The 19,156-nt window shown below is 40.8% G+C and overlaps 1 protein-coding gene across 1 annotated transcript; it reads right to left on the reverse strand.

The window, feature by feature from the left end:
* Positions 1-6,213: 6,213 nt before the first annotated feature.
* atp6ap1lb (ATPase H+ transporting accessory protein 1 like b) lies at positions 6,214-18,534 on the reverse strand. Its single transcript, XM_084917310.1, has 7 exons — positions 18,203-18,534; positions 11,409-11,446; positions 10,806-10,888; positions 9,205-9,443; positions 8,988-9,038; positions 8,608-8,851; positions 6,214-8,252 (listed from the first exon to the last, which is right to left on the reverse strand). The coding sequence occupies exons 1-7, from the start codon at positions 18,334-18,336 to the stop codon at positions 8,016-8,018; spliced, it is 1,026 nt and encodes a 341-aa protein (XP_084773436.1). The 5' UTR covers positions 18,337-18,534; the 3' UTR covers positions 6,214-8,015.
* Between the last annotated feature and the right edge of the window lie 622 nt (positions 18,535-19,156).

Raw genomic sequence — 19,156 nt, forward strand, 5'->3', positions numbered from 1 at the left:
TGGAGTACCCTGTGGGCCTGTGCTTTCTGGCTGGCAGCTTTACATATAAAACAGGCAGGCCTATCTGTCTCTGCACAGGCTGCGGCCACAAAGTCCGAATCCCCAGCTTTGAACACTCTGAGGATCCTGGCTCTGGAGTTCTGTACAGGGTGAGATTAACAACAAACACTAAACATTACTCTTCTGCTCATGTCTCAAAGAAGAAGGGAAAACACAAAATGCTGGGAAGTTTGGTCGAATAAAAGTCTCCGCTTCGCTCTGAGCACACAGAATATTTTACTGTGTCCTTTAAAGTGACTGATAAATCTTTGCCGTTCTTCCTCGGATCATTTTGTGCTGCGTTTGTTCAATTCAAGTGCTAAAGTGTTAAATGCAAACAAAGATTTAGTAGAAATGTCTTGCGTGATAGTGCCATGCAGATTGATGGGGGTGGTTATAGAACGAGTTGTTATCATGACCACATGGTGCTCTCAGCCTTTTTAAGAAGTGTTTGGATTTCTGCTTTAGAATGGATTTCATAGAGGATCATAGTTTCGTCCTTTGTAGATGGTTTATTAGGCGTTACAGCATAGTCAAAAAAACCTGAGATGCAAATCAACACTGACATCTACAGCACGTTATATGAAGCTACACTTCACTAATGACAGGGAAGCCAAAATATGGTTCATCAGTTAATTCAATTTATGTATTAATTTAAGCTTTCTGATAATCAAGATACCTGAGAAAATAATATCACCATGCCCCCGTTTGATTTTTGCAGCGATGCTCTGATTGTGTCTTGTGTTATGAATCTGCTTCAGTCCTTTCCATTGTAATTCCTGCTAATGCCATTATCACCATTCTTCTGTTCATATCATGTAGCAAATAGTCCTAATTTAGCATCTTCCTGTTCCTTTGGCGACACATTGCTGCATGCATATCTAGACTGACCCCCAGTGGATGTGATATAAAACAACATATTCAGTGCAGTCATTACAATCACACAGTCACAGATTTCCTCATTCTATAACAGAGCTTCATTTCATGTGTCTGTCGGCTACAGTGCATCAGTAAAAATGATATCTGCAGCATATCGTGAAATTAGTTACCCCACTGCAGTGGTGCCCAAGAATCTGGGACCATATGGGAAAAAATTATTGGAATATTTCATTATTTAGAAACATTTCAAAACACAGGAAGTTATTGCAAATAAAACTGAAAAGGAAATATTACATGCCTCAGGTTGTGTCCTTTCCACTGAAGAAGTATCCAGATAAAATTTCATCTACTTACAGTGCCGTGGAAAAGTGTGTGTGCCCCACTTCTTTATTTATTTATTTACATTTTCTGCATATTTATCATACTTGCATGTTTCAGATAATAAAACAAAGTTTAATACTAGACAAAGATAACCTGAGAAAATGCAAAATGCAGTATTTAAATGCTGATTTCATTTAATGAGGGAAAAAGATATTCAAACATAACTAGTCCTGTTTAAAGAGGTAATTGCCTCCTCTTGGCAAATCATGTATTAACTGTGATTATCCACATTATTTTGAAAGGGTTTCACTAGCCACATCCAACCAAGTCTGATTACTGCCAGACTTGTTGAATAAAGAAATCACTCAAATAGAACCAATCTGACAAAGTGAAGTAAGGAAAAGATCTCGAAAGAATATCACATCATGCCTCGTTTTAAAGAAACGGCTGAGAAACAAAGTCATTGACATCTATCAATTTGGAAAGAGTTACAAAACCATTTCTAAGGCTGAGTGAAACACAGTGAGAGCCACTATCCAAACATGTAGACAATCTGGAACAATGGTAAACCTTCCCAACAGCATACCAAAATTATTCCAAGAGCACTTTGTCGACTCATCCAGGAGTTCATCACACTGGTAAGTTAAGGCCAGTGTTCACGATTCAACAATAAGAATTAATTCTTATTATACTCAACTTTTTTTTTCTTTTTTCTGTTGCCCAAATTGTAGAAGCTGGCTTTGCCTTAAACAAGAAGATGTGTACAGTCGGGGGTTAAAGTGTGATTCAGCAGGTCGGGGAACCCTAAAAGTGTCTGTGATGGCTTAGTGTGGGGAAAGAAACATAACTCACAATAATTTCTATTGAGCGCTCGCATATGCTTAGTGTACAGGCTGTGATCAGCTGACCTGCTGCTCTAAATTAAACCAGATGTAAGCAGACGTGTCATTAGTTGTCCTGGCTGATTTCCATACACTGACAGTCAGTGTTGGGCAAGTTACTTTGAAAAAGTAATTCATTATAGTTACTAGTTACTTCTTCAAAAAAGTAACTGAGTTAGTAACTGAGTTACAAGATTCTAAAAGTAATTAATTACTTGAAAGTAACTATTGCATTACTTTAAAAAAAATGTTTAACCCTCTGGGGTCCAGGGTATAATCGGCCATTTTTAACTACTTTAACTATTTTCCCTCCACATTTCACCTTTAAAAACTGTTTACTTTGCCTTGTTTGGTATCATTGTTTTCAGCACAACCTCACGTGTCTGAATTTACAGTTATGTTTTCATTTTGATATACTGTATTAACACAATTGATCTAAAATCACACAAAAACATAAAATCCGAGGAGAAAAGGTTATATTTTTACTGTAACAACCACAAACATGTTTATTGAATCATATTTCATAACGTTAAATGCAAATATAAATTGTCAATTTTAAAATCCTATGCACAAGTTTTGCAAACAACAAAGTTATTTGCATCCATTTACCTTTTACCTTGATTTTTTAAATAACCATTTCAAACTATTTACAGAACAATCAGCTGTTCTTCAATAAGATGCCACAAATTATTTGTGCCACTCCAAAAACATAATTTCTGTCCACTATAAAGGAGAACATCACAGCCTGATACCTGCAGGTCTGACAGCAGCAGGTGTATCACTCCTGTTTCTACCTGGAGACAGCAGTCGCCTCATTGTTCTGACACACAACAGAAAACTGAACAGCTGAAATTCATATGAATCTCTGCTGCACTTGATGTAACGCAACTCTGACCATGAAACCACAGCAGTCACACACTATTCTTTAACAAATAAAGTGCTGAATCCATCACAGTACAGCAAACTATCCTGCAGAGTATTTTTATGCAGCCTTTAAATAGCAGTTAGTCTGCCTCAGTTTGACTTGCAGCATGTTTCACAACATGAAAAAAAAAAATGTCAGTACAGACCAACGATTGTACACCCAACATCTGATTTAAAAACACGAGGACGTGTAAGCTTGTAATGTATCAAATCCCACTGAGCAGCCCTTACCTTTAAAAATAACCTCTCTTCTTCCTCTCCATCTCTGAGTGAAGTTCGCCCTCTTTCTTTTCTCTCCCAGTGAAAAACAGCAGCAGGACCTTCAGCAACACGCTGCACACAAACAGTTTGTGTGTTTGCTGATGTTTGTTGAGATGATAGAAACGTTGCATTTGAAATTACCTGACACTCCTCTGCTCCTCTTCAGTAGCGTTAGCTAGATGCTGAAGTACCAGCACCGCAACTTATGGACACCTGCAGTTTTTTACATAGTGTTGTTCAAAAACAACAACAACAAAAGCTCCCACTTTGAACCCCTGACTTTACCACTCAGCATCTCTTTTTATGACATTGAATTTCCTAAAAAGAAATCATTCCAACAGTCAAACATGGTGGTGGTAGCATGATGGTCTGGGGCTGCGTTGGTGCCTCAAGGCCTGGATGACTTACTGCAATTGATAGAACCTTGAACTCTGCTCTCTACCAGAAACTCCTGCAGGAAAATATCCGACCATCTGTTCAAGCCTTGAAGCTCGACACACATGGGTGATGCAGCAGGAAAATGATCCAAAACACACCAGCAAGTCCACCTCTGAGTAGCTCTAAAATACATAGTGAAGGTTTTGGAGTGGCCTAGACAAAGTCGGAACTTAAATCCGATCAGGATGGTTTGTCATGAAATTAAATAGGCTGGTCAACCTTAAAAACATTTTATTCAATCTTAAAAACCCTCCATTGTGGCTCAATTTAATTTGGCAAAGAAGAGTAAGCCAAAATTTCTCCACCGCAATGTGAAAGACTCATTGTCAGTCATCCAGTTATCACAAATGCTTGCACAAGCAGTTATTAGGTTTAGGGGTTAGAGGTTAGAGGTCGCATAGGGCCAGGCAGGTTTGGATAGCTAGTTTTTGTTACTAAATGAAATCATTGCTGAAAAACTGCATTATGTATTTACTGAGAAATCAAAATCAGGAAGAAATGAGGAAGTGGGCACTGTAACAGTGGCTTTTTAAAATGAATCCACCAGCAGTCACTGTTCACTGCTCACCCGCTTCTGGAGTTAATGTTTATTTTAACTTTTCGCTCGGATTGTAACCTGATGCTTTCTTGACTTTCGTGAACAATATATCAGCAGTAAGACCCGTTAGAGTATTCTGCTGTTCTTTTTCAAATGCAGTACCAAGGATTTGACCACAAGATGTCAACATTTTTCCACATAAAAACAATCACTTGATGGCAATTTAGTGTGTTCATACTGTCATTATTGTACAGGAAGTGATGCATTTTACGTGTAAAAAGTACGTTTTTTTACCCAACATTTGACTCAAGAATACTTTGGTATACAGTGATCATGGTCAACTCAGTGACTGCAGGCTGCCCAGGTCCTGTGGCTGCAAAACGAGTCCAAATCACCAGCCCTCCATCACCATGCTTCAGCTTTTTTTTTCCAATATGCTATGTTTGATTTTCACCTAACGTGGTGCTGTGTATTATGACCAAACAGCTGCACTTTGATCTCGTCTGTCCAAAGAACAGAAGTGTTATAGGTGGTTCAGATGCAGCAAACCCAAGGAATGTGTCCATGTTCCTTTTACAGGGTAGAGGCAGCTTTTGCTAATAGCCAAACTTGTTTAGTCTTTTTATAATTTTATGGTCATGAATTTTTAAGTGTAACATGCTAACCGGGGCCTGCATAGTCTGAGATGTAGCTGTTTGGAATTGCATGGTCTGACCTTGGGGTGAATTTTCTGGGACATTCACTCCTGGGAAGATTGTGGCACATCTAAGTCCTCCAACCAGCAAACTACCTAAATTTACTTTTAGAAAAATTTTAGAGATGTGATCACAATTTCTTATGATTAGTTCCTTAAGTGCATTGAGGCAGTATGTGTTTTCGTTGTTTTTCACGGGAATGCAGAGTCCTGTGAAACAATTTATTTCCCTTTAATGTCATGTTGTCTCACACTTTCAGTCCCTCTGAACCAGAATGAATGAAATGAACTATAAGTCTAAAACACCAAACTTCAAGAATGACCATAAAATAAAAACGACTGACGTTTTAACAAACAATTTAAATTCTTCAAGCACAAGTATTGTTTTCTCTCTTGTCCAATTTTGTGTTTGCTGGCATCTAGATGTGAATCGGTATAAAAACTTGACAGTTCTGTCTGACGTCTGCCCAGTTATGTGTCGTTTGTTTGCTTCAGTGACACTTTTTTAATTATAATTTTTATCTCCGTAGACTTAAAAAGCAACAACGTGTTTCAACAAGAACTTTCTGCACTGACCCAACCCTTGCATCACATCTTGAAATCTACATTTGTGATGCTATACTGCCACTGCCAAGCGCTAGCTGATAGGATCACTTGTTGCCACTAGGTGTCTCTGTAGCATTTCAGCTGCTATGGGTGATGTTAAGGGCTGAGAATATTATTTCATAATTATTCATCATCAAGGAGAGTCGTATTATAGCCAAGTCTAGTCTGAGGCACATACTTTAGCCTGTTTCAGTGCCATGTGGATGAATCATTTAATGTGAACTCTGTTAAAATATTTCAAACTGTGGATACAGAGTTATCCTGTGAGAACGTCTTTTCAAAAGCATCAAAAGCAGAAAAGAGAACTGGCTTGAGATTGCAATTTAACTCATGGCTGCGACTGCCTTGGATGTTTCCACGAAGGAGTTTTATTGGATATCTGCCGGCAGGTAAGACATTTTAGATCAGAGAGAGGTGAGAGGAGAGAGCAGATGGCACACAGGAGGGGGGGCCTGGCGCCCGACCTGGACACTGTGCTGGAAATCTGAAATTTGAATAACAGTTAACAAGATGAACAAAATGTTTGAAACATTATTATGCAGGTTACCAAAAAGAAAACATGAGGATATTTTGAATATGTGTATTGATGTTTTTAAGTGCAGCAAACTACTTCTAATATAAACACAACAGACTTTTTTCCCTCTGAATATCTTTTATTGTTCAGTCTACATCAGTCTGTGCTTAGACAAACTGCCTCCAATCTTTTCATAGTTTGTAGGATACATTTATGACCAAAAACACATTTCACACTGCTACAGATTGACAGAACTGCCATATTGAATGTTAAGATATCTATTTACTGTCATGCTGAGTGTTTTTATCAGAAGTAATGACTTACTGATGCTGTTACTGCTGCTAGTGTGGCATCTGGCATTATAATGGCATCTATGAGTCCTGATGGATGGACGGCATTCCATAGCATTGTCCTTCTATGGTAGGAATTTGCACTGTAATTTACAGTTCAATGAAACTGGACCTTACATCCTCCAGCCCAGCGTAAAACAAATAGACAAACAATGTAATCTGTTAATCCTTTGTCGTAAAAATCATATGCATCGATACTTTCACCAATCCTTGAGCACAATGTCTTACGCTTATGCTTATTACTTGTGCAGTATTTGAAGATAGTAAACAGCTATGATCGTATAGAGATCTTAAAGTATCTACAGCTTTGTATATCCTTTTGGTTATGAGGATTAGCATAGTCATCCTGTACCTAATAGTATTTCATGATTACAATGTATATAAAAAAACCTCCGCAGAGTGACACTTTTGTACATGTTGTGTGTCTCTTTTTTGTTTTGTACATAGCTGTAATGGTTAGCTTTTATTTTCACATTGTCTTATTCTGTCTCTCACCATAATTTATGGCAACTTCTTTGTAGCTTCACTTTGGCAGTCAAATCCAGTGGTGCAGATGGAGGACCGTGGCCTCCCCTGGTCAAACAACGAGAGTCGCTTCATCCCAAGACCCGCGTTCCTGCCAAGCCCTACGACGGGCCGTCTTGTGCAGCATAGTTCCTTGTAGAGTCTTTGAGTTTGTGGTTAGTGCGAAAGCACTAACCAGTGTTGTGCTAGTTGGTAGAAACCCCCTTATCTTGCTGGTCTGTTTAAAGGCCATTTCACAGTTAAGTCCCAAGCAGCAGTCTTGTTCAGGGGCAGGGTGAGAGATGCCAGAGGCTCTGAAGGGCCAGTAGTGTTGGCACATTCACTCCAGTCACTCCGATGCTAGACCAGTGGTTCCTGAAATTTCCCTTTGCTTACCAGTCCACAGCTTTTCAAGCTCCTTCTACTTCATGCCATATCTGATTATTTTAAGCTGCAACTTAAGCCAGCCTCTCTGTAATCCTCATTATTAGGAAACACTGCACTAGCCAAAGTAGACTTTTCAGCATGTAGCTAATACGGCTATCTCTGCTATAAAACTGGCTCTTTGAAGTATTTCCTACAGCAATGTCAGACAAAGTTTTGTCATAAAAGCTTGTCGGCCATGTAGTACATACATTTATACATCTGATGTTAGCTGTATTAGCTACAGCTGGTAGGCTGATAAGGTGTTTAATAGCTGACTGGGGTAAAGAACTGTATACACTGTTGCCCTTCAGGGCCCCGGGACAGACCTTGACCTTTGACATCAGGGTCATGAGCCATCTCTGGGAGAGGCTTGAACATCCACAGTCTTCGTTCAAAATATGGACGCCGAGATGCAGGTCAATGAGGAAAGAAGAAAAAGTATCCCACCACGGTCTACATTTACTTAAAGCAGTTAAGACTTAGAAGGTTTTCATATGAACAGGCAAAGTTGTCATTTTGTTAAACAAATATTCAGTGGAGGATACTTTTTCGATCTTGTAGTCCCTTGTGCTCCCCGCAGCCTTGCTTCTCAGCTTTCTCTCCCTCTCTCCCCTGCCATCTTCTGGCTCTTCGCTTTCCTTCACAGACTGTTTTTGTCTGGCAACTCTGCCTCTGGACTGCGGGGGAAGTAGACTGTGGCTTTGTGCTCCTCGTAGCGGTCGATGTGCTTGAGGTGTACCACCATATGCAGGGCATAGGCTAAGACGAGGAGCAGAATCAAAGATGTCACCAAGCCCATGAGGATGGCTGGTGTCAGGAAAGTAGCGCAGTCGCTGGCCGATGCAAACTTGTCTGACTGAACATTGAAGGCCTGGATCTGGAAGAGCAAAGAGAAGCCAGAAAGATGAGATTAGGCTGAACTAAAGAGGACAACTGGCTCTTACTGGGCTTACCAAGCATAGAGAAACTGGGCAGATGGACAGGTTGAGACAGCCTAAGCAGATGGCTGAGCAGACAGAGTGGAAACAGACTGACAGTCTGCCAAACAGGCAGGAAAAGGACAGACTGACTGACCTATGGCCAAACAGGTGTAGCACGAAGGCAAAAAGCTGGCAAACACACATACATGCACACATACAGAGACCAGGACAGACAATGATATAATAGCAAATGTGCAGACATTATTAGAAGAGTTACACAACAAAGGCTGTGCCCTTTGTGCGACAGTATACCTGGAAATCAGTGAACGTGATGTGCCAGTTAGCAGATGTGTCAGTGTGGGAGCTGGGCACTAGCAGGGTGTCGTATTTGTGCAGGCTGCTGACGTGCTGGCAATGGTAGGAGGAAGTGGCAGGAGCGTAGACCTCGCTGGCATTGAATGTAGCCTCTTGGGTCCAGTTGTAGTGGATGTGGACGCTGTCTAGTGTGAACCAGTTTTGACCAGCTGCCTCGTAAAACGTATTGGACATCTGTAGTCTGGTGGAGGCACAGTTCAGTTTGGTAGATGCACAGTCCACACACGACCACTTACGCTGTAAACTGTACGTTCTAATACAACAATAATGTTGAATGTGATAAATAAAAGGTAGGAAGTTAGTCAGTGTGTTTTTACCTTATTACAAGACCTCGCAAATCCTCCACGTCACCAAACTTTAAAGAAAGCCTTTGGCAGAAAAAGAAACGTAAACATTTAACACAGAAACCCAGAGGAACTGTCAGTGCAAGATCAACTTCCTTCTACTGCCTTGTCTGATAACAAGGTTGTGGAATATAATGCATCATGCACAATGTTAAAGCAACTGCGCAGTAAGGGGTCCTCAGTGACTTACGTAGCTTTCTCTTTGGTGCAGATGGAGCCTTTAGTGTCCACAGGTGAGTTTGGGTTAAAGACCCTTTCAGTTAGATCGATAAAGGTGTGGTTCCTGTAGCGGATTGCGAGTCGCTTTGCCTTAAACAGAATGCAAGTCTTCCCGTTGTAAGACACGCTCAGCGGGCCATAAGGCCCCATCAGAGACTGGAGCAGCTTCCTCTTACTGTGAGAAATCCCAGGATGGTGCCAGTTAAAAGGCTGCCAACATATGAAGAAAGTTATTAAGCACAGGAGCAATTTCAAAAATGACAGTAAATCTGCAGAAAAAGCACAAGTAGCTGCACTTTTGCATTCCCGGCTTCATCCTTCTACGCTTTTCTATATGTGCTTTTCCCTGTTTCAAAGGCTGGAAGTGGCTGTGACAGTGTGTTCAATAAATAAGTTAATCTAGAAATCAAAAGAATTTCTATTTGTTGAAGCCAATCAAATTAACCTCTTAAGCCCCAACGCCCCCTGATACGGGGGCAAGGAGATCAGTTAGGCTCGGGGCTTAAGAGGCTCATAAAATATTCTGTAACCTGTGATTACTTTATATAATTATATAACGTGAGCCAAACAATTCGACAGTGTAATCCACTTATTCATTGTAAACGGCATAAAGTTTTGCTTTTTCCTCCATAAAAGCAGACCCTGGTGGATCCAGCTGCTCTACAGGGAAACAGCTTTAGACACCATAAATCCAACTTATCCTATTCCTTGATCTGTGCAGCCGTTTCTGTCACCGTTGCTCTTCCACAGCATATGTCAGCGTGACACGTGCATACAATCGCCAACCAGCTCCTGATTTATTTCCACACCAAGCGAGCTTGACTTAGTGCACAAGCTACCATGCCTCCTTTTTATGCATGCAGTGATATTTGATTTCAAAAGGGCAATTTAAAAATCACCTTTCTGTCAAGCTTGTCATCATGATTATAATTTCACTCGTGTGTAAAGTTCAGCGGTCCAACCGCCACTTGAATGCTAAATGAGGAAGGAGCTGTGCGTGGAAAACAGGATCTTTCTGAATTTGCAGACATTTGTGTGGCAGCTGTTCTGCTGGTTGTGAAAATAGTAACTGCCTCTCTGTCTGGCTTTTTAATCTCTGTGCTCAAAGGCTACATGTCACTGGAGGCTGTTTGATTTAAGCCAGCACTAATTTACAATATATATATAAAGACGTAGTCACGCTGTGATATTATTCTTAAATAACTGGGTATGTGTGGCAATTTTCCAAAACATTTTAAAACTACAGTCGTTACTATAACAGTAATGATATGAAAATCTTTATAAAAGAATCAGTTAACCAGTATTAACTGATACAACTGGATGCAACAGCTTATACAGCATGTTTATTGCAGAATTTTCAGTGGCAGCAGTCCTGTGTGTGGGTGGCAAAGATGTTTTACCTCTGGTGAATATGAGACTACAATATTCCCACATTCAAGGTCATGCAGTACGGCTGAGTGAGCATGCTCTGTTTTGTTTGCGAGCATCCTAGTGTGTGTTTCGGTGTGTATCTGTATGTGTGAGCGAATGGCTGATGGTGGAGAGAGCCAGGCAAGAACAGAGAGACTGTACCTGCAGTATTCTCCTGAGTGGGTTTTCATCTTCGGGCGTCAAATAAACCTCTTCACTTTCTAAGCCGTACTCACCATCTTGACCTGAAAACACGCACACACGTTACCGCATCGTTGAAGATGTTGGTACACAAAAAAGGCTGATTGCAATACTGCGTTACAGATTGCAACATAATCGTGGAAGTTCGCACGATATTAAACACACACAGTGACACAAAGAGGCTTTGTGTGCACCTCATTGCTCAGGCTCGTATCTATTTCCAGCTGTTTTGCGTCATCACACTGACTCATCGGCAGTTTATTTCACAGTTACGGTACTAAGTGTTTACAAATACTGTTTATCTGGATCCAGAAACATACGTTTATGTAACTGAAAAGAATGTTTTCATCGATTTTCCACCTTTGTGTCAGAGAGCATAAAAACAGCAGCACGTCTTCCCACTGAGGTGCACGGATCATATGTACTCCACACTTCATAACGCTGAATGTCTCCAGTGTTAGGAAAGAAATGCATTTGTCACGTCTATCCAACACATCAGTGTCAAAATTACCATGGCAGGTTTGATTGAATCAGGCCTCGTGTCACACCAGATCTGTTACTTACTTGATGTGACTCTTGTTGCTTGTTTGGGGTTTTCTTTGCTGTGGGAAAGACAGAACACACAATCAGGTCCTGCAACTGCAACACAAAGGATCATTTGTCAGAGTTTTCTTTCGTTAATATGCCTCAATCTGTAACAGCTGCAAAAATCCATTTTCTACAAACACAGCAAACACACAACAACAATAAAAAAAAGGTCTGTTTACATAAAATTGAGTATTATGCAAAAAAATGTGCATTTTAATGTACTGCATGCAACTAAATGTTCCATGAAATACAACATACAGCTGGTTTATATATCTAAATGATATGTTTTATGTTTTAGCATTTAGACCAAAATACCACCAAATGCAAGGTTCAGGCCACAGCTGCTCTAAAGTAACATTAATGGTAACTAACAAAATCCTATTTTAAGTCTCTGTAACAGTTGATTCACCAGTATGTAAAAGCTTATTAGCTAAAGTGATGTTTTTAATGCTAAAATCGAATTATTATTGTTATCAAAGAATTTTTAAATTTACTGTTATACAAATAAAAGCTGAAAAAATAGTGAAACACACTTTATACAGTTATTTACTTGCATGGCTGAACAGACAATGTTGTTTTTTAGTTGTTGCATTTTATGCTGAGTAATTCCAAACTTCTCTGAAAGGTTTAGTGTGCCGGCTCAAATGTGGGTGTAAAAACACGAGTTCAGCTTGTTTTTGTCTAATGAATAACAAAATCTTTTTGGTCAGACTTCTAAAATAGTCTTTAAACAGGCGAAGTCATTTCCAAACAGGTAATTATGCTTCTTTAATCTGTTTATACGTGTATATTTAAAAGACTTCTTTCCATATGGGAGCACAGAGCACAACGACACATCTACTCATTGTATTGTTGTTTGTCTGGTGTGTGGCTTTTTCTATAAATGTGTCTTTGATTTGGGACTGACCCACACGGTGTACTGGGAACAGATTTTTCCACACCTTTGTCCTTGCCCTGCTGCTCTTGGTCTATTTAAACTCCACACAGCCTGGACTTCTTCAAGCTCATCCTGATCCTTTTAACTGTCTAATCAAAGACGTGATACAACAATTGGCTTACGAAGTGGCGCTAGCTACTTCTGTTTATTGCAGTGGTCCAGCTAGAAGCCTGATCGTGACCTGCCCTCATCCAATATTTGGACTGGCTTCCTAAGCTAGCGAGTTATAATGGGCTTATAAAAGTTAAATCCCAAGATCTGTTGGAGTGGGTATTACAATTAACATCTGTCTTTTGGGTCATCCCCTATTACTTTAGTCAGTTTCTCAGCTTTGTTCGGCAGCATTTCAAGTCATTTTATGAACTGCAGTACAACAAAAACAATGCATGGAGGGAACTTCTGTCATTGATATTATCTTTGTTATTTAGTTGAATATCAACGCTGCAAATTTCTTCTTAAAAGACAGAATGAGGATGACCTGAATATTTATACTACGTTTAAACACACAAAAGCCAACTGAAACATCTGCTGTGAAGGACTGCTCACAATTATGTTTCAGACAAAAGTGGAACAACCTCCATTAAATCCTGTGATAAAAAGGGGACATGAGAATTTCTTTTCTTACAGTTTATTTATTATTATTATTTACTTATTTTGGAGTTAAAAAATACAGATTTATTTCACACAATTTTAATTAGGAGCCCAAGGTGAAGGTGGGATACTGTGCAGGTAAGCAGACAGCTGACAAATGAAAAGGAATCAGACGGTTACAGTCTGGGAGGAAGCTGCCAGACATATCAGTGCCAGGAGACTGGAGCAGTTATTTGCCCGTATGGTGCCGTTTCCACCTGGGCAATATGGTGTAGTGAAGTGTCAGATGGATTAGGATTAGTGGTAAGTACAGGCCAGGTCCACTGGGGCCCAAGTTATGAGAGACGAGGCCCAGAACAAGATGAAGAGATTAAGGACTGATGTCAGAGGCTGCAGCGTTCAGAACAGGAGACTGCATCAGACCTGACCTCTGAAATCGTGACTTCTGTACAGAGGTCCAAGCGATTTGAACTTTGGCCATGACGACCAATTCAATTCAAAACATGGCAGGAAAATGTGTGTGAAATAAATATCTCCTTTCATTTTGATATAAAAATATATCAAATCATTATTAGAGATATATGACCTTCTCACTGCTACTTATACAACAGGTTATGTTTTTTTCCATGAAATAACTTTATAATTTTGGGTATATGGATAAAAAAATATTAAAAAACAAAACATGATATTCTGCAATAAGCTTGTGGAATGTAATACGTGGATAGAGGCTCAGGCTTTCAGTGCACAGCAACAACACTGTTGACGTTTCAGCTTTCTTGCTACATTGCTGCAGCTATCAGGTGAGCATATGCAGGAATAATTTGAAATAATCACCAGTTCAGCGGCATCAGCATGATGATTTCTGCTGAATTGTAATGAGTACACGCTCTAGTGTCAGTCTGCCAGTTCTTCAGCCTCATTTATAGCACACGTGTGCCAACTTTTACATCAAGTCCAAGTCTTCCTGCAATATGTGTCTGTATTCTTATGTATATATTCCAAAGCACTCGCTCCCACGTACTGGCTCCCTAAGCTATTGTATGAAAAACAATAACAGGGTTTATGTATATGGTAAATCCAAATATTTATATTTGCCTCGGTGAATGCTGGGTAAGCATGACTGTATGAAACAGCTGCCAAAAGCACTACATTTGGCAGCAGGCAGCTGCAACTGAAACCTCACTAGCGTGGTAGACACTTGGCTGCTGCTCACTGACTGCCTGCACTAATATTGGGGACATATATGATATTATAGCTACAAAAAGACTTCAAAAAGCCTTTAATATCTGATATATATTTTCTCTCTGATATTCATTACGAGTTAATGAAAACATTTCAGTTACAGTCACCGGTTAATACTCAGATGAACTAAATCAACCACAAGCAAATAAGGACGTCTTCCTGCACATCTTCCCGGCCTCAGCTGGCTGATAGGTGCCAGAGGAGGCTGCGCAAGTGTGCAAGTGCTAACTAAAGCCCAGCCGACTGTTCCTGTGCCAGTTTCGCGATATCAGCAGACCTGGACTTCTGCAGCCCCATCATTGGCTCAGCCCGTCACACGGTGCCTGAGTGCTGAACAAACCCTTTATATAATCAAAGCCAAGCCAGAGCCACTCCTTGGGTCCCCGCAGTTCCCTCACATATGACAAAATAAATAAACCCCCCTGCAAATGTTCAAACATGCTCCCATGCATTATTCGTGTCCACTTTAACAGTATGATGATAGCCTCAATACATAATGATGACAATCTTAAAATTACAGATATTTTCAGCACTTTTAGCATTTTCAGCATCTGGTTTTTCAATCTATCAAGCCTACACGTGGGATCTCAATCGGTACATGTTTACTGGACATTCTTGCTCAAGCGTGCAGATAGCTGATTATCTCGGCTCGTCTGGGCTTCTGCTGTGAGCTGCTGAGCAGAGAAAAGGTGTGGTGCCTGATCCCCAAACTTGTAAACAAGTCCCATTAGCTTCTGCTAACACAGAGCGCTGCACTGTGATGCTCTGTAAACCACGATCAGTCCATCCAACCCTTTACATTCGACAGCCTTAGTACAATCTCACCATTTTTAAACTGAATTTTTTTATTCAAAATGTAACAAAATGATGAGAGGTAACATTTCTTTAACATATATATATTTATCCACTGATTTTAGATCTCTCAGCCTACAATCACTGTCATTGTGTAGCCCAGTTGTGCATCCAGTGATGTGTTCTAACTGCTCATATTTCCTTGTAATATACCTACATGAAACTTCAAACCCAGATATGGTAGCATTTCACAACGTACAGGAAGAACTTCTATTGCTGGCTAACATTAATGTCAGAGCCATAATATTTTTTTAGGCATGCAAAACATACTCTACTTTCAATTGTTTAAAATTATTTAATCAGACAATAAATTATTATCCCTGGCAAGGCAGGAAAACATGTCTTAATCCCAGACTGTGCAGGTGTTGGCCTATTAATAGATTTATTAGTGCAGATTAAGATTTAGGAGTTGGTTGGAGTCTGGCTGCTATTTCTGTGGAGCTCTGGTTGTGCTAGAGTTGTGCAAATCTTCCTACTCCTTTGAGATCAAAGGGTTAAGGGTCAGGGCAGCAGTGCTGAAACGTTATGAGTGCATTCAAACAGGGACTAGAACACACGATTGTTCACTTTTGACTTGATTTTTTTTCATTTTGTAAACACAGTACACATTTTTATGATTTTAAATAGTTAGTGAAATATTCTACAATTAGCTGCTGGTCTTTTTAACCCTTTAATCTTTCTCCAAATAGGGTCACTCAACAGTCGTCTACTGGAAATCTAGCACTTTGACCTCTAATCTCTATGTTAAAGTCAGGTCAAGACGCCAAAATACATTTCAGCACATGCTGACTACAGAACGTGATGGATACACTTTTTACAGTTTACAGTTTACTGATAAACAGACTGAAGCAAGCATGCGTGGGAGAGTGGGTGCAACTTGGAGCTTTGATGAGTTGTATATTGTATACTTGCTATCTGTTCTTTGCAAAAAACAGCGTTTTATATAAAACGATTTATACTGACAGGTTTTTGTAACTTGAGAATAAATTTACCTTAATATGGAAAAGCATGCAAGACATCTTGTGCTATTCTAGACACCACTGGGAATTATAAACACTCGGAGGCTATTTTTCACTGTACAGTGGGAGTGATAAAATGCAAGTATAAGTGTGATGTCACAGACTCAAGATACTGTGTTACGGCCAAGTAACTTCTGTAACTGTTTGAGAAATGTATTGGGACGTTACTAATTTAAAACTGGATTCCATGGATAACTGAACCTACTTAAGTTTGATTAAAACATTAAAACATTAAACATTAAAACATTAAACATTAAAACATTAAAACATTAAACATTAAAACATTAAAACATTAAACATTAAAACATTAAACATTAAAACATTAAACATTAAAACATTAAACATTAAAACATGCTCTTCTGATGTTATATTCACAACGTCAGAGGAGCATGTTGTGAAGGTCTCCAAGACTTCTTAGTCTTGCAGCATAAAAAGGTCCAAATAGAAACAACATTTTAAACACTTCATAAGAACTTTAAACTGCAGTTACAGAACCTCCTGCGTTTGCTCTCTCAGTGTGTGATTTCCAAAATTACAACTTCATTTGAATCCTACTAGAAATTTATAGTATATATGTAAATATATATATTTAAATTGCCAAAAGTTTACTGGAACATTTTGAATATTATTTAAAATGTTAATTATAACATGCTTAAAAGTTTAAATATTTAGCTATAGACAGATTATGATTTATACTAAATATGTCTATGGCTAAGAGCTTTATAATGCTGCGAAGCTCTAGGCTATTAAACTTTGCCACTTCCATATTGCATCTGCTACAGTACCAGACATCACTTCACTCACAATGTCTAGCTTCCTGCCTTTTTTCTTGTCATTACGTTCCTGCAAAACCTTCTATCTCACTGTACCTTTCCTTCTACGTTTCCAGTGTTATGCTCCACTACAAGGCTGCTTTTATATAACAGCATTTCGGAGTGTGTCAGCGCTGAGACCGAGGCTGTGTCTGGGGACCAGAGCTGTTACGTTGCAGAGTTACATACAAAGTTTGATCCAGGCAATAGGCTCACAAACCCCTGGAGATATTTGCGCAGCCTTTCTCTGTCAGAGGCTATCTGTCTGGGTTTTACGACTCCAAATTGAGCTGGAATGAAAGAAATCCCGCGAGAATTCTTATATTAGGCTCTAAATCCAAGTTATTTGTGCCCCGGACTTGCAAACGTGTACAGATAAGATTGTTCGTGCAATAAATGAAAGCATCGCAGTAATAATCTCCCACCCCTCCACAGTGTATTACCACACTCAAAGTGCAATAACAAGGGAAATCATTTGAACTATGATTAAAGAGTACTGAATGAGAAACTGTGGCTCTGAAGCATTTGTGCTATAGAGGATTGTGTGAACCATCGTGCATGGCATAGTTTCAAGAGCCTTACATGGATTTGGCACCGTATTATAGGTCTTTGCTGTGATGTCTCTGTAAGCAGGCAGGAACTGGCACTAGCAAAAGCCCTGGCTGCTTGCTCACTGCTGTCCCTGTCACACTGTTGTGAATGCCTGTACATTTGAGCCCTGAATATTTTATCCAGATTTGACCTGCAGGACTGCATGTGCATTATGCAGACATAGCTGGCTAAAATTCTCCTCTCCACTCTTCCTCTCGCTCTCCCCCTCCTCTCTCAATGACTGCATCAGTAAACAGACCCCAGCAGACCATCCCTGATGCATCCTCTCCACCCTGTCCCATCCTTGTTTACCTTTCCTTTCTGCTCCCTTGTCTTCTCTTCTTTCTCCTCTCCTTCCTTTCTCTACCTCTCCTGCAGGCCCACTGCCCCAACCTTATTTAGCTTCCTCTTGCCAGACCAGCACTACTGTACAGAGACAACAGCCCCATCCGTGATCGATGAGCAGCGTCTGATGCAGTCCCCAACACTGAGGCAAACAAAGCCTCGCACCTCAGCTCTTTCTGGCACACCAACACTGCCCGAACCCATAATTTGAGGCATACCGAAGGTGAAATGTTTAAAGGCGTTGCAAAGGAGAAAGAGAGGGGCGACAAAAACGACCCTAAGAGAACACATCAGCATCTCAGCATCCCTGCATGCATCTCCGTGTACCCCTCCCCCTCCCCTACACCCCTCCTCTGTTCACAGCCTTAGAGATGGATTTACCTCCTGTCCAAGATCTCAGGCACTTCGTCATAGGTAAGTCCTGGCTGTGCTTCTTCGTCGTGGAACGAGAGCCCGGGCCGGCTGAGAGCGGACAGCAAGGCGAGGGAGCAGAGGAGGAATGCGTGTGCAGCCATTGAGACAATAAGAGGAGACTGCCGCTGGTTGCGCTCCGCTTCATAATCTGCTCTTCAAGCAGCGCCCGAGACCCAGCTCCTCTGACTGGCAGGCACCGCGGCCAATCAGCTGCGAGCAGAGTCGATCGGTGTGCGTCACAGTCCCCCCACTCCTCGCTGCACCTTCTCTCCTCTCACCCTACTCCCTTCTCTGTCATCCTCCCTCTGCTGCCTCTCACTTTGCTCACCCTCCCGCATCCATTCCTGCGCTCTCGGTCTTCTTTCCCCTCTTTCATGCTCACATGGCTGCAGGCAAGCCACAGTGGCTCAGTTCTTTTTTCATTTCTTCAAAAACATTTCATCATACCTATGCTACCAACAAACAAACAAATAAATAAATAAATACGGCACAGTGGGCACAGACGTACTCACACGTTCGGCCACACACGTTGACACGCGCGCCTGCGCACACGAACACACGCGCAGACTAAACGGCCACACTCGTATCTCTGTGGAAAATCACCTGAGAATGACAAGGTCAGGTTGTGTAGGAGGACAGCAGGATGTGGACATGTCTTTAGGTGGCCGAAGGGAGGGGGGGACACAGAGCCAAAGCTGCATGACCTAGATCGCCAGTGCGCTGCCACAGTAGCAGAATTAATTCATTTGATGTGTTGTTGTGAGCACTGAAGAAGGCCCGAGGCTGAGGAAATTGTCCACTGAGGCTGCAAATATGGATGACAGAAGCAGCTGAGCAGCCGTGGGTAAGACGAGAGCGAGGGTCCAGCACTGAAGACCCCCACGGCTGACTCCGTTTCCTCCTCATTATCTAGCCCGCATG

This window comes from Perissodus microlepis, chromosome 20 (assembly GCF_051167445.1).
Source record: "Perissodus microlepis isolate ML-2025 ecotype Zambia chromosome 20, ASM5116744v1, whole genome shotgun sequence".
Classification (NCBI taxonomy): Eukaryota; Metazoa; Chordata; class Actinopteri; order Cichliformes; family Cichlidae; genus Perissodus; species Perissodus microlepis.

What these genes read in the sequence shown, in the direction of transcription:
- atp6ap1lb (XM_084917310.1), bottom strand. Translation starts at nt 18,336, where the DNA reads ATGGCTGCACACGCATTCCTCCTCTGCTCCCTCGCCTTGCTGTCCGCT. An exon ending in AGCAACAAGAGTCACATCAA is followed by an intron (nt 10,889 to 11,408) that starts GTAAGTAACAGA and finishes GCGTGTTTTCAG; the next exon opens with GTCAAGATGGTGAGTACGGC. An exon ending in TTGCGAGGTCTTGTAATAAG is followed by an intron (nt 8,852 to 8,987) that starts GTAAAAACACAC and finishes TGCCTCCACCAG; the next exon opens with ACTACAGATGTCCAATACGT.